The sequence below is a fragment of the Dasypus novemcinctus genome, chromosome 15 (assembly GCF_030445035.2).
Source record: "Dasypus novemcinctus isolate mDasNov1 chromosome 15, mDasNov1.1.hap2, whole genome shotgun sequence".
Classification (NCBI taxonomy): domain Eukaryota; kingdom Metazoa; phylum Chordata; class Mammalia; order Cingulata; family Dasypodidae; genus Dasypus; species Dasypus novemcinctus.
Genome location: NC_080687.1, coordinates 12637979 through 12653460, shown reverse-complemented (window position 1 = coordinate 12653460; position 15482 = coordinate 12637979). Strand labels below are relative to the sequence as shown.

The 15482-nt window shown below is 35.0% G+C and overlaps 1 protein-coding gene across 3 annotated transcripts in view; it reads left to right on the top strand.

The window, feature by feature from the left end:
• The window catches only part of CDK8 (cyclin dependent kinase 8), a 145443-nt gene that overhangs the window by 75548 nt on the left and 54413 nt on the right, over positions 1–15482 (top strand). For all 3 annotated transcript variants that reach the window (XM_004453096.5, XM_004453097.5, XM_058277044.2), the window contains exons 2-4: positions 543–618; positions 5155–5265; positions 9030–9170. In XM_004453096.5, the coding sequence (XP_004453153.1) occupies positions 543–618; positions 5155–5265; positions 9030–9170 (328 nt within the window). The remainder of the gene's footprint in view (positions 1–542; positions 619–5154; positions 5266–9029; positions 9171–15482) is intronic.

Below are 15482 nucleotides of genomic sequence, written 5' to 3'. Positions count from 1 at the left end.
GCACCTTTAGTAAGTACTCAGTGAACACATGTTGAATGAATATCTTCGAAGGTATTTAGGGAGACCTATTCTAAGTTATCCACTATCAGATTATGATAACTCTAAGGTGTTTTAAGTTAACCATTTTGTACTTTAGCAATGCATTCATTTCCTAACCTTTTTTTGACCCACTAGTATCAAATTGGGTCTTAGAAAGCAGGTTTTATTTTATGTGTCTAGGTATGTGTGTGTGCGTTGTATACATCCATACATAGAGGGGAAGTGTAACAGGAGTCAGGAGATCTATATCTATATCTAAATCTGTGTCTCCCACAGATAGTCATAGAACCTTGGACAAGTCTTTTTATTCCTTTGAATCTAATTTCCCTCATCTATCAAGTAATGGAATTGGACTAGGTTCCAATAATGCCATATTCCTGTATGGCATTATTCCTTATATGTGAAAGGTATCAAATGTATATCAAAATATGATTTGTGTTTATTTATATGCTACTTTTTAAATGTGGATTTATCTGTATATTAAAATAACTTTGTTTTTACAGGAAAGATGATAAAGATTATGCTTTAAAACAAATAGAAGGAACCGGGATCTCTATGTCGGCATGTAGAGAAATAGCAGTAAGTGACACTCTTTTTATCATCATTTTCAACTGACTTACAAGTGCCAACTGTGTAGGTCTCCAAATTGTGTTTTTCAGATATACTCATTAATTGAAAGTTAATAAATATTTTTCATAGCAACTATATATAGAAAAATATATTTGTTTTTAAAGAAAAGTAAAGGCAGTATGTAGTTCTAACAAAAATTTCTAAATAAATTCTACATAAATCAAACTCATTTGTTTATATAATTAAATATTTTTCCAGCACAGTGTCACTGAGTAGTTAAGGGTCCAGTTATTCTTATTTCATTAAGTACAGTAGTATGTTTGTACATATAAAATTAGTCTTTTTAAGATGGGATTAATATTAGGGGAACTTAAAATGAGAGAGTGTGTTGCTTGATTTTTTATTGAGTCTGTTCATTTAGGTATGTAAAAATATATGCCTTTTTCTTTTGGAAGCATTGCTTTCCATAAGGTGATTAGAATCTCTCTTTGATTCCAAAAGGAAGTATAATTCATTTAATATGTGACTTTATCTGTACATTCAGGCTGAGCATTACCTTCTTTGATGTTTTCTTCAGTTTTTACTGTTGTAAAGCTTTCTACGTAAATTTGTCTTCTTTGCTTAAATCAGAATGTGCTAGGACATATATTATAATCTTTGCTTGCTTTGGTCAGCCCTTATATCTACCCTTCATATGGGCTAGTGTGACCTGAAACTATTAATTTAAATAATTTGCTCCTTTTTTTTTAAGATTTATTTATTTATTTATCTCCCCTTCCCCCCCTCCACCCCGGTTTTCTGTTCTCTGTGTCTATTTGCTGCATCTTCTTTGTCCGCTTCTGTTGTTGTCAGCGGCACGGGAATCTTGTTTCTTTTTGTTGCATCATCTTGTGTCAGTTCTCCGTGTGTGTGGCACCATTCCTGGGCAGGCTGCACTTTCTTTCATGCTGGGCGGCTCTCCTTACGGGGTGCACTCCTTGCGCATGGGCTCCCCTATGTGTGGCAGGGCACACCTTGTACACATCAGCACTGTGCATGGGCCAGCTCCACACAGGTCAAGGAGGCCCGGGGTTTGAACCACGGACCTCCCATGTGGTAGATGGACGCCCTATCCACTGGGCCAAGTCTGCCACCCAATTTGCTCTTTTAACAATTGTATATCAATGAGTTTTCAATCAGCAGTCATTTATTGTTTACTATATTGACAGGCACTGGAGTAGGTAAAAATAAAGAAAAACAGAACAAGTCAGTGTCCCTGGACTCAAGTATTTACACTCTACTGAGAAAAGAGATTGGTAAATCTTATAATAAGGATAGTGTGCCAAACACTATGATAGAAATGTCTAGGGGTGGGTGGAGGGTGTATGTCTATACTAGAGTAGACAATCAAGGAGGTTCAGGTTTTGGAGAACATGCAAGGATTGCCTCCATGAGGAAAGAAAAGGAATGAGATGGAGAACATTTTTAGCCAAATGTATACATCTTTTTGGAAAATGTACTTCATTTAATTTGTCAGTTCTTCAATATCTCGTATTGTATATATCCTAGTCAGTTTTAAAGGATTAAAGGTATTAGAAGTCAGGATTTTGTGATTACCCTTGGATGGGATAGAGTAGCAGTAGAGAGTATAAGGAGCTTTCAAGGTCCTCGTAATGTTCTATTTCTTGATCATGCTGTGGGACTGGTTATATGAGTTTAGTATGTGACATTTTGTGAAATTTTAACATGAGAAATCAGTGTGAGTTTTGAGAATATTAGAAGGGTTCTTACTACCCATTTCTCATCACTGTGATATTTATCACAAAATTTGGTTTTAAATATTAATTTATTGGTACTTTTGGATTTCAGAATGAGTGTTATATTTTATGTAACATTAGAATGAATGAAGTTTATGGTGAATAATTGGTAAAATGTTATAAGTACTTTTAGCAGTGATTTCAGTACTCAGGAAAAGCATAAGATTTCTTTTCCCAATAGAATTAGAAAAACAGGTGCTTTCTGTGAAGGAAACCATTTTATAAATTTGTTTAAACATTTCCTTTTAAAAAATTTTAGCATAAATCTTTAAAAAGGTAAAAAGTGACTTCTAAAATGTTAAGAAGTAGGCAACCACATGCATGCTATGGGCTCCATAGCGGTCACGAAATACAAAAACTGATTCACCAGAAAGGAAGGCTATGGAATGCACCCATGCTCTGCACAGACCACAGGGTAGCACATGCATTGGTTAAGGCTCTGCCACTTAACTAGTTTGAAGGGCCCAAAATAAGTTACTTAGCTTCCCTGTGTTACAGGTTTGTCATTTTAAAAATGGGACTAATATAATATATCTTAGGGTTGTTGTGAGGAGCTTAGAACACTTTCTAGTATATAATAAACTTTCAATAAATGTTAGCTGCCACTATTACAACCACAGTATTAGAATTGCCTGCTTACTTGCATTTGTCCCCTACTAGAAAAGTTCAGCAGAAGGTCTTAGCATATTTTATATCCTTGACCTAACATAGCATCTACCACATTTTTGATATGTAGTAGTCATATGATAAATGTTAGCCCTAGTAAGTGCAGCGTAGTAATGTAATTACCCTTGAAGATTTGTTGGCCGGATAATCAGGTTGAAGTTTTTTTAAAAGTCGGTATTTTTAAAAAGCAAATTGGGGAAAGTGGATGTGGCTCAAGTGATAGGGCTTCTGCCTACCATATGGGAGGACCTGGATTTGATCCCTGGGGCCTCCTGATGAAAAGGAGAGAAAGCAAGCCTGCATGACAAGGTAATGCCTGTGTGGTGAGCCAGTGCCCGCATGGCGAGCCAGTGCCTGCGCAAAAGTGTTATGGAGCAAGATGATGACGCAACAAATACTTTTTTTCTTTTAAGAATTGAACCCTGGGCCTCCTCTGTGGTAGACCAGAGCCCAATTGCTTTTGCCACATCGGCATCCCTTGATTCTTATTTTGATATTGAAGTTTTAAATTCTAAGACTTTACCTTTCTCATGTGGCTAGCCCTGTATTTGGAGTATATTTGGAAGGTACTAAGTAAGTCTGCCTTAACTAATAAAGACATATTATCAGACTTGACAGGGGTGGAGATGCTTTTTATCTGGATGGATTATTAGGGCCACTTTGGCTATTAAATGAGAATAAATAGGGAGATTAAGTACAATCATATAATTTTAGAAGATGAGAAAGATTATCCTTGAAAATGTACTCTTTGGATGCTTCTACTGAATAAGTTCTTAACTCATTGTTGTGCATAAAAGGTACAAAATTATAATCACTTTTACAGTGTGATTTAATTAATTGTTTTTTTTAAAGAAGATTTATTTATGTATTTCTCTCCCCTTACCCTCCCCACCCCGTTGTCTGCTCTCTGTGTCCGTTCGCTGTGTGTTCTTCTGTGACCGCTTCTATCCTTATCAGCAGCACCAGGAATCTGTGCTTCTTTCTGTTGCATCATCATTTTTTTTTTAAGATTTAATTATTTATTTATTTCTCTTCCCTCCCCCCTCCCACCCCAGTTGTCTGTTCTCTGTGTCTGTTTGCTGTGTCGTCTTTGTCCACTTCTGTTGTTGTCAGCATCATGGGAATCTGTGTTCTTTTTGTTGCATCATCTTGTTGTGTCAGCTCTCCATGTGTGCGGCACCATTCCTGGGCAGGCTACACTTTCTTTCACGCTGGGCGGGTCTCCTTACGGGGCGCACTCCTTGCACGTGGGGCTCCCCTGCGTGGCACAGCACTCCTTGCACGCATCAGCACTGCACATGGGCCAGCTCCACACGGGTCAAGGAGGCCCGGGGTTGGAACTTTGGACCTCCCATGTGGTAGACGGACACCCTAACCACTGGGCTAAGTCCACCGCCTGTTGCATCATCTTGATGTGTCAGCTCTCCGTGTGTGCAGCACCATCCTTGAGCAGGTTGCACTTTCTTTCGCACTGGGCGGCTCTCCTTACGGGGCACACTCCTTGCGCATGGGGCTCCCCTACGCGGGGAACACCCTGCATGGCACAACACTCCTTGCACACGTCAGCACTGGGCATGGGCCAGCTCCACACGGGTCAAGGAGGCCTAGGGTTTGAACTGCAGACATCCCATGTGGTAGACGGACACCCTAACCACTGGGCCAAGTCCGCTTCCCTGATTTAATTTAAATGCCTGAAAATCAGTTACTACATTTCACAGAATTATAGGTCTTAATTCTGATTTGATATTTGGAGTTCATGAACTTTGTATTTTCTAGTGCTGCAATTAGTGAATAAGCCTTTGGTATATTTTCTTTAAAGAATTACAAGCTACAGATTTGTTTTAAATTCAGTTATTTTGTGATGTTAAAATGTAGATTTATTCACTTACATCTTTTCAGTATCTTTTCCCTCAAAGGTTTTTCCTCTTTTGTTATTGTAGCACTTGTATAGAGATCTCATATCTGTGTTGGTGCTTATTAGGTTTGTAAGATTGAATACCATTAAGTTGTATTGCCTTTGAATTACAAAATGGTGTGGCTTTTTGTGGCAAAGATTTTAATGCATCCCCCCTTTTTTTTACAGTTACTTCGAGAACTTAAGCATCCAAATGTCATCTCTCTTCAAAAGGTGTTTCTGTCTCATGCTGATAGAAAAGTCTGGCTTCTATTTGACTACGCTGAACATGACCTCTGGGTAAGATGAATTGCTAGTAGACACAGAGCCATTGGTTTCAGTCAGGAGTTGTTGAGTGACTGAAATAGTAAGAAATTCATCTTAGTATGAGATGTCCATTTTTATAATAGAAATCACCTCATAGAACATGGTTGATGCATTACTGAGGCTCAAATACTTCGCTTTGTTTTCATTCTTGTTTTTTTGTTTGTTTTTTGACTTAATTGCTTTGTATTTTTACTTTTTGATCCTATCACTTTGACCTTTGTAACAGATACTAAAGAAAATAACTAAAGATTTTTTATAAAATTAAAAAATTAACTACAATTACTTATTTTATTAAAAATATAAATGCAACCTGTTTCCTTTTATTCTAGAATAAAGGGCTATAAAATAGAAAGATGGTATCAAGTAAGGGAAAGATTATGTTATATTTAGAAGACTAGAGATCTAATTATGGTTCTACCTGTTGTCATGTGACATTAGGCAAGTTTATTAATGGCTCCAAAGCTGTAGTTTCCCCAATCTGTAAAATGTAACATTTTCTTGTCTTTTGTTATAGGGCTTCTCTGAGGATTTTGTATTGGAAAAGCTTTATAAATTAAATGTACTATACAAATGTACAAAAATATTATGAATTGTTTATTGGCAATCATTCATAGATGATCTTCCTTATTCAAATGTATTTCTTATGTTTATCAGCAGTAATTCAATATTATACTTACGCAAATTGGGCTGCTTTTGCAGGGGAAGAAATTTTGTGGAAGAGAGCTCTGCTACAAAATGAGATTGACTTGAAAATAGGTTCCCATATCTGTTGTGACTCTTGTTTTGTGATTGTGTGACCTATGATCAGAATATTTTTAGATACCCAGACCAACTAAATATTTGAAGATTTCTCAAAATTGAGTGATGACCAATTTATTTTAGCTAATACAATGAAAAAAGAACAGGTGCTATGTTGATGAAAATTATTATAAACTAAGAATTTTAATTTGTCTTGTCTAAATTATTAAAATACAAAGATCTGCCCTCAATCTTTTGTAGTTTACTAACCACATTGTTTTTAAGATTGGTATTTATAAAAGTTTGTGGGTAGCTATAATAATTTGTTCCTTCATTAAATGTAACAGCCACATTTTTAAAAAGTTATTTCAAAATGCCATTTTTGGGATAAGACTTTATGATATATACAGAGAAAATCTATAAGAGAATAGCCAAAATAATTTTGAAACATATTCACAAGTTGTGTCCTGATCAACCTTGTATGAAGAATATTTATTAATATAAATTATAGGTAAAAATAAAAACTTAAAAACTACAGTATTACCTTGAGTTAATTCATTAACAGTTAGTTGCTTCACTATGAACAATATTTTCTTCTGATATTTAGTAAAGTGTTTAAAATCTTTCTATGTTTTGCATACTGGCCTATGTTTGCTAAGTTAGCATGTGAATTCTTTTGTTGAGATAAAACGTAAATACTGATACCATTCTAAAAGTGATCATAATATCCTGGCTTGTTTTTCAGAGATCTTCAGAAGAGTTTACATTTTTCATTCAGCTGTAGTTCATAAATGTATATACAACACTTGAAATAAAACTATAACGAATTTCAAAACTTGAAACCCAGATGAGTTTTTTTTGTTTTGTTTGTTTTTAGAATATACCTAAAGCATAGAGTGTAGTGTTTCACAACAGAAAATAGACCCATGAAACTCTCTTTTTTATGAAATGTCCAAGGTTCATGTTGGGCATAAATTATATATATATATTTTTTTTTAAGATTTAACTTCTTTTATTTTAAAAGAAAACTTATCAAATAAAATTCTGTAATAGAAATCTGTTAAATCTGGGTGGCCTGTATTGAATGGAGCATTTGTCATATTCAAGCTTATGAAGTCTAATTATATAATCCAAACTTAAAACAAAATTCCCTGGCTGGTTTATAAACACGATTTGTAAATAAAATGTAACAGAGCATAGGAGGTAGTGTTGCATTCAGTGTAATTTCTGGCTGGCAGGTGTATAATATTTAATACTATACCTAGGTAAAATGATTTTACTTTAGCGAATTATGGTATGTGTAATTTTGTTAGATGTGTATGGATAGTTTTATCACTAACTTTATCATTTTATTAATACTCATTTAAGCCAAATATTTTCAATATCTATTTTTTAAAAAAACAAAAGAAAATTCAGTTTGCTAAAATCTATCCTTTATCCACTTTATTTTCTTATTTTAATTGGAAGGTTTAAGTGAAATGACAGGCATAAAGTGACATTGGGTAGCAAAATAAAGTAATTTATGACCATCTAATTGCAGTGTTAACTGAAGAAATATATATGGGATCAGTTGATTATCTTACCTCCCCCTCTACATATTTGTTCCTTTCATAATCTGGCAAGTTTTTACTTTTTAAAAAAAATGTGTTCTCTTTTTATCTCTTTTTATTAAGCCCCTAGAGCCAGTGGATCTAATTTCTAAGGAAAATAGAATTGATTATCACATTATAATATCTTAGGAAAGGTGACAAATCTTTTTGGATCATAAAGAGTTGTAGCTCTAATTTATTTACCTGCTATTAAATACATTGAAAAAAAGACTGAAAAAATTCGAATACTGTAATGCTGTTGATAGGATGTAGAATAATCTTACTACATATGCACTGACTGATATACTTTGCCTGGCGGGAGCCAGGTGTTCTTTTCTCTCTCTCTCTCTCTCTCTCTCTGTGTGTGTGTGTATTTTGTGGGTTTTTTTGGTCATCCGTCATTAGTTATTTTTTTTTAATTATTCTTATGTTCGTTGTACTTTCTCTATCATAAGAAATAGAAACTGAAAATATTAATCTCTAATGTTAAATATCACTTCTCTTTTCTCTTTGCATTTCAAGAATACACTTAATATGCGCTTAAAAAATATTGGTTAAGAGTCGGTTGTGGACAGTATTAGGTGTTAAATACAGATGCAGTAGTATATAAGGCCGAGTTGGGCTTCAGCTGACTTCCATATTTTCCTGAAATTTGATACTGCTTTAATTAAAATGAAGAGACCTATCAATAGAGTTTGATCGTTTAGATTTTGTTTCATTGAGATACATTTATTTATAAAATGATTTTTGTATTTATAAAGTGCTATTTTGTTTTGCTAGATGTCCAGTAACACTATATATACCTAGAAAGCTTTGATGGAGGGTGGTACAAGGCTGTTGTTTTTTCTTACTGAATCTTCCATATTTTTAAATATTTCCAATGTGAACTGGTCTTTTACATGTTATTTCTTTGTACTTATGTGAATTTTATTGAAATATCTTCCCACTTGCTTTCTGTATAACCCATATAGTCATCAGTAGGTACCACACCTGTGTTATACCAGCCTGCCAACAGTATCTCTTGAAATTTGTCCTATTTTTTCCCTTTGCATTTAATCTCTACAGAATAAAAGAGTTTCTGTTCTTAAAAATTTCTACCAGATAAACAGTGATAAAGTATATTTTGAAAGCAATTACATTTTTAATTATACTTTAAATATAAAATCACAGTACTTTATACTTCTCTGTTGTAATTATTTTCTCAGACTCTGTCATTATGCTTAGGAAGTTGCATTTTAGTTCCAGTGATGGGAAACTTTAAAGTTACTTATTTTATTCAGCAGAGTGTGGAATTACATTTTTGTATCTTTTGGTACCCCTGGGTTTCTTTTTCTGTTAGGAAAATATACATCAAATTCTATCCATCTCTTTTCTTTTTAAAGCTTTTGTTGATATTTTCCTTTCTTTCAGCATATAATCAAGTTTCACAGAGCTTCTAAAGCAAACAAGAAGCCAGTTCAGTTACCTCGGGGAATGGTGAAGTCACTATTATATCAGATCCTAGATGGAATTCACTACCTACATGCTAACTGGGTGTTGCACAGGGATTTGGTAAGTTGTTCTACACATGGGTTTAGAAAGACACATTGACAGTTGGATGCCTTTCTAGTTGTCTATAGATACAAGTGTGGTTTTTTTTTGATATCCAAAGACTATATACATCTACAAATGTTATAGAGGGTGTGTTAGTGCTGCATTCTACAAACATAGCTCAACCTTGTGCTTTTTGTATAATACATCCTTCTTTGATGTCCACTAGTTGGTGATTTTTGCAGATGTGAGAGAGGGCACATTTGTTTCTGTAAACTTTTGTTTTCTTTAGTTTGTAAATAAAGCATCTGTTTATTTTTACGCCGATTATTCATTGCCAGACAAACTCTGGAAATTGATATATTTGTAAATAACTTGAAAATAAGCCTTTTGGAGCCTACATATTATATATTAGGAAAGGAAAATGTCAATTCAATCAGCTTGTTTTTTTTTAAGCCCCTCTATATTGGTTAGAAGTCTTTTGCCCAATTAGCCTTTATTAATCATAATTGATGTATTTTATGGAGATAGCCTGCTGGGTCCAAGTGTAGTAAATTTTTAAGTATTAGGAACTTCAGAAATTGGCTTTATTTTTATTTTATGTGGCAAAATCTTTGTCTTTTATCCCCATCTAAAGTATTTTTGCTCATTAACCCTTTATAGATATAAATTATTTAAACCTTAAATTGCCCATTCTTATTGCATAATTACATTGTGCTTTTATCATTCTTTTCTTTGTTAAGGCAGCAACTGTAGTAATGTTTATAATAGCATTCATTTCAAACAAAATGATCATTTTCTCTCTAATCACATGTGTTTTAATAATTCATGGGAAGAAAGCCCTGTCAATCTGAGGTAGAGCTAATCTGACCCCTCATGCAGATATTCTTTCCAAGCTGCTCTGTATTTAATGCATTAAGTCTATGACCTTCAGTTTAGTTATTCCATTGTTACACTTTCTAGGTGTTTTATCTAGTGTCAAAAAGACTCTGTGAAAGATGTATAATGATAATTATCTCCAGTTCTCATATGTAGGAAATATTTTTTTAGGGCCAATAATATGGCAGAAATTTGTTAAAAGAACTTTTTCCTTATATAAATTTAGTTTTTAATAGAATCACATTTTACTAGCAAACAGTGGATTTATGGAACAGACATAAGACAAGCCTATAGGGGTAGAGCCAAATTAGTAAAAAAAATTACTACTACTGCCCATTTTTTTGATCTATAGAAGAATAAAATTGTGTGGCTAATGGGCTTCTTTTCCCCCCGTGGAGTCAATTTTGTTGACATTGCTTTAGATTTTCATTTCTTATAAATTGTATTTTTAAAATATATATGCTTATTTGCTAAATACAAACTAAAACCAGACTTTAGATTTTTATGTTAATATTGTATAATATACTTGATCACTTACAGTCTTATTAGCTATACTAGTGCAAGTAATTATGAGGTCTAAGTTCTTTTATCTCTCTTTTGGTAAGGCTCTTTCTACTCATGTAGCTTAAACAAATTTTATCTGACATAGAAATAGTCTAGAACAGATCATTGGAGATGTCGGTCTGTTCATGGTATGCCAAGGTGTGGAGGGGGTGGGAGCAGTCCACCTCAGGTATAGGCAACAAAGGGATGTACTATCTATAGAAGATTTTTAAAAAATAATAAAGCTATAAAAATAGTTGCTTCTTGTATTCACCATATGCTGGCAATTCTGAACAATATTAATGATAAAACATTCCTCTTAAAGGAGGCAAATCACCCCCATTCCTCTGCTTCTCCTGATATGCTATTTGACAGTCTGTATACCCAAAATATTTTCCAAATTGTAATGTACAGTTGTCTTTAGTGTCTCTTTTGGTTTCTCTGTTTGAAATGAGAGTTCTTGTGTTTTTAGTGCTCTTTCTAAGCAGCTAGCTGCTATCTTTGCCTCTCAGTCACACAGAGCCCACTGAACCACTGAACCATTAGTTTTATTTTAGCCTCTGCTCCTGAACCTTACTGATTCAGGTGGCTGCCTCTCACAATAAGCTGACAGAGATTATCTTTAACTCTTCAATTCCTGAAAGATTCTTTATCATAACTTTTAAAATGTGCCCATGCTTCTGCCATCTGAAAATTAAAATTTAAAGTTTTGATGTTAATATAGTTTTTCAACTATAGCTACATAAAATTTTTTAGGAGGTACTAGGATTCGAACTCAGGACTTTGTACATGGAAAGCAACTGCTCAACAAATTGAGCTATATCTCCTCCCCTACATAAGATATTGATACATGAAGTAATAAAATATTCTGAAAGACATTGTTCAAAAGCTATGTAGCATGACTTTTTTTAAATCCTTTTTCAAATATGTTTTTTGCAGATGAAATATTTACCCTATAAGAACAAGTATAATTACTAGTTGATTATATTCTTTGCTCCTTTTCAATCAAGTTTAGATAAAATGTAGCACAATACCTACCTTAACAGATGTATGTAGGTTTCTAATGTTAAGAATTAGACCAGTTGATAGTTACTGTCTTGCCAAAAGGAATTTCGTACAAAGCAATCTTAACTCTAAGATGGATAATTGGTACAGACCCTGTAAAAATTCTAATAATAACACCTCAGAATATTATTGATGCTTTTGTTTCATAAAATTGTCTCCATTGTTAAAGGAAATACTGGTTTGAGGTGGTATGGCTATGAAGTTTTCTTTGGGATATGTAGTTGAACTTTTACAAATAAAGGTTTATTTTGTCACTATTAATCATCACATAGTAGTAGATAAGTAGCTGAGGTCTGCCATCTTTAGTGGGAAATAGGGATTTAATAATTCTGTGAGCCTTATTGGGGCGGAGGGTGGCAAAATGTACATATGTATAGTTTGTTGTTTTTTTTTTAATGGGCGGAGAGGAAACACGTGCAGTATTTATTTGTATGAGGTAATTTATGGATCCAAATAACCAAACCAAACTTTTTAATTTTAGAACATTAAAGTTTTATTATGTTTACATAAGCTGGTTGCTTATATGTTTGTCTGTTTGCTGTAAGTAGTAATGAATTGAAACACAGATATGTATATATGTTAGGTTTATTCTTTCCCCTGACTGCTCTCTTGCCATTTGTTCTTTTATTTCCTTTATCTCTTGGGAAATGAAAACAGCTTGACTAATGTCTGTAGTTCTGGTTTCCCTCATTACCATCCTACGAAAATGAGTAAACAGAGGCACAAGTTGAAGTAATGTGGGACAAGTTTTTAATCTTTTTAAATTATTTCAGTTGTCTGTGTAAAGTGTGAGAATTTATTTAAAGAATATTAAGAATTTCTGCCCAACTCTATAAAGAGAAACTAATTGGGCAATATTAATGAAAGCTTTTGATAAAGTTATGTTTAAGTAGTGCACAATAAGGAAAGGTTTGAAGTCTGTTGCCTAATTGAATTATTTCCTGATTTTCTTAGCCCAGTCAAATAAAGACATGAAGCGCCAAAATTGTATTTGATAGTTTTTGTGTGTAGAAGCCAAGGTCAGATTTGGAAGTGGTATCTGACCTCTTTTTCCCTGCAAAGTTAGCCTTCTAGGATAAAGTTAAAGCACCCTGGCAAAGGAAGGAGAAGTTTATACTCCCAATGCCTGTGTTGTGACATTTGAGAACATGCAGACTGGTTCACTCTTTGTCAATCTGGCCTCTTTTAACAGAACAGATTTTTTAAATAAAACTTTATCTAATTTAGGAATTATTTTCTCATGCAGTTTTTGAAATAAATTTTAAAATCAGCTAATTTTTCTTTTACTAAGAAAATTTTGGTGATAAAGTAAAAATTTGAAACACACTGTCAAATATATACATATCCTAGTATCTCTGAATTCAAGTGAAATGACCTATGCTACAGTCTGACTCCAGTCTCTTTCTTTCCCTAGCTCACTCCTTAAACTTAATTCCAGTCAACCCAGAGTATTTTCTTTCTCTTGCCTGCTTGAATCCCCTCCTCCCTTGACTCTACCTTTTGAAATTCTGTTCATCCTTTGAAACTCTGCTCATGCTACCTCATCTGTAAAGCTTTCCCTGGTCACCCTACAGAAGCAGCAGTGTTTATATGGAAAATCCTGTAGCAGTTACTTTGAGCTATTCCTGTGGCACTTATTGGTGTTGGTAATAGGCTCTCTGTTCAATTGTAACATCCTAAGGGCAAAAACTGTGGCTTAATACTTGGTGTCTATCCTTTTCTGTGCCTAGCGAAATACCTGTGTATACAATGTTGGTCATGGTGTTTGTTGAATGAATGAACTAGCAAGCTTGTAACAGAAACAAAATGGTTTATAATGTTATTCTCTGTAGGCTCTTCCTGGTATTACCTGTGTGTTAGTCAGCCAAAGGTGCTGTAAAGTACCAGAAATCTGTTGGCTTTACAAAGGATGTTTATTTGGGGTAGAAGCTTGTAGTCACAAGACCATAAAGAATAAGTTACTTCCCTCAACAAGGTCTGTTGCTACGTGTTGGAGCAAGATGGCTACCAGTCTCTGGGAGGGTTCAGGCTTCCTCTTCCTCTTAAGGCTCCAAGGTCCCAGCTTCTTCCAGTCTCAACTGTAGGCTGGCATAAGGCTCGTCTCTCTCTCCCCCTTTCCTTCCAGGCTCAGCTGCTCTGTTCTCTATGCTGCTCTGCTGTCTATGCAAGGTCAGCCATGAACTCAAGGTGAATGGTTCGGCTTTCTCCCTGGGGTTCTAGCATCAAAACTAAGCTCTCTCCTCTGCTGTGTCATTTCCTGAGTGTCCACCTACCATGGGGGCAGGGACTCAACGTCCTACTGATGTGGCTGAATCAAAGCCCTAACTTTAATTTAATCAAGTTTAAGTGAAACCTGAATTTAATACAATCAAAGTGTATCATGCCCAGAGGAACAGACCAGTTTACAAACTTAATGTTTCTTTTTGGAATTCATCAATAATATCAAACTGCCACAACCTGCAACTTCTTTCCATCTACAACAACATATACATCCTGGTGCGTATCTTTTACTTTGTTTCTGCTGTGATTTTGGTGAAACTTTGGTGACACTTCAGAAAAGCTTTTCTTCTTCCATTCATACTGCACTTAAAATCCTTAAAGCAGCCTCTCTCTTTCTAAAGCCTGCTCAGCTTTTACCAGTCATTTCAAATGCCATTCAACTAATGATATTGATCTGTTGATCTCTTTGATCACTCTCTTCCTCTACCCAATATTTTTTTTTTAAAGATTTATTTATTTATTTAATTCAAATCCCCCCCCCTCCCCTGGTTGTCTGTTCTCAGTGTCTATTTGCTGCGTCTTGTTTCTTTGTCTGCTTCTGTTAGTGTGGGCGGCGCCATTCCTGGGCAGGCTGCACTTTCTTTCCCGCTGGGCGGCTCTCCTTAGGGGGCGTACTCCTTGCGCGTGGGGCTCCCCTACGTGGGGGACACCCCTGCGTGGCAGGGCACTCCTTACGCGCATCAGCACTGCGCATGGGCCAGCTCCACACGGGTCAAGGAGGCCCGGGGTTTGAACCGCAGACCTCCCATGTGGTAGACGGACGCCCTAACCACTGGGCCAAGTCCGTTTCCCCAATATTTTTTTCCACCAAGTGAAACCTGTTTGCTTACCCTTTGCCTGTCTGTTCTGATGTTTTTAATATCTTCCTTTTTTCCCCCTAAGATTTTCTTTGATCTTAAGTCTGGATTATCTCCATCATGAGTTCATTTATGCATCTCACTTTATCAAAAAATGCCTTAAGAACTTCTTGGAATTGTAAATAAGATGGCAATACTTACCTTCCCCTAAACCAGGAGTTCTTAACCTTTTTTGTTCCATGGACCCCTTTGCTAGTCAGGTGACAACCACAGACCCTTTACTAAGTCCACACTATAACTTTGCATTATTTAATAAATACATCACACCTGCACCAACACATCCCCACAAGAGTAATGTTTTTTTGAATTTCAGTTCAAGCTCATGGACCCCTTGTTAAGAACCCATGCCATAAACAAGGCAGCTGTTCTTAACATGCATCTTTCATGTTGCAGTTTTTATGCTACATTTAACTGTCTCAATATTCGTCACAATGTAAATACTTTAATTTCTAGTTAATATTTGTTCATTCTTGGGGATGCTTTTGGTTTTTAATTTTCTAATGCACTCAATGTTGGCTGTATTTTATGCTTTTTTGGTGCAGATATTTGTGCAGCTATGTCAGGAGACCATAGTATGTTGATAAATCATATTCTGTGTTTTGAAGACTTGGGCTTGTGACATATTTTCTGAGGAAATTAATAGAAATGTTTTCCATTTTTTTGGTCAAGTATATATCTGATTCTCAGATGCTTGTTAATGTGTTCCACT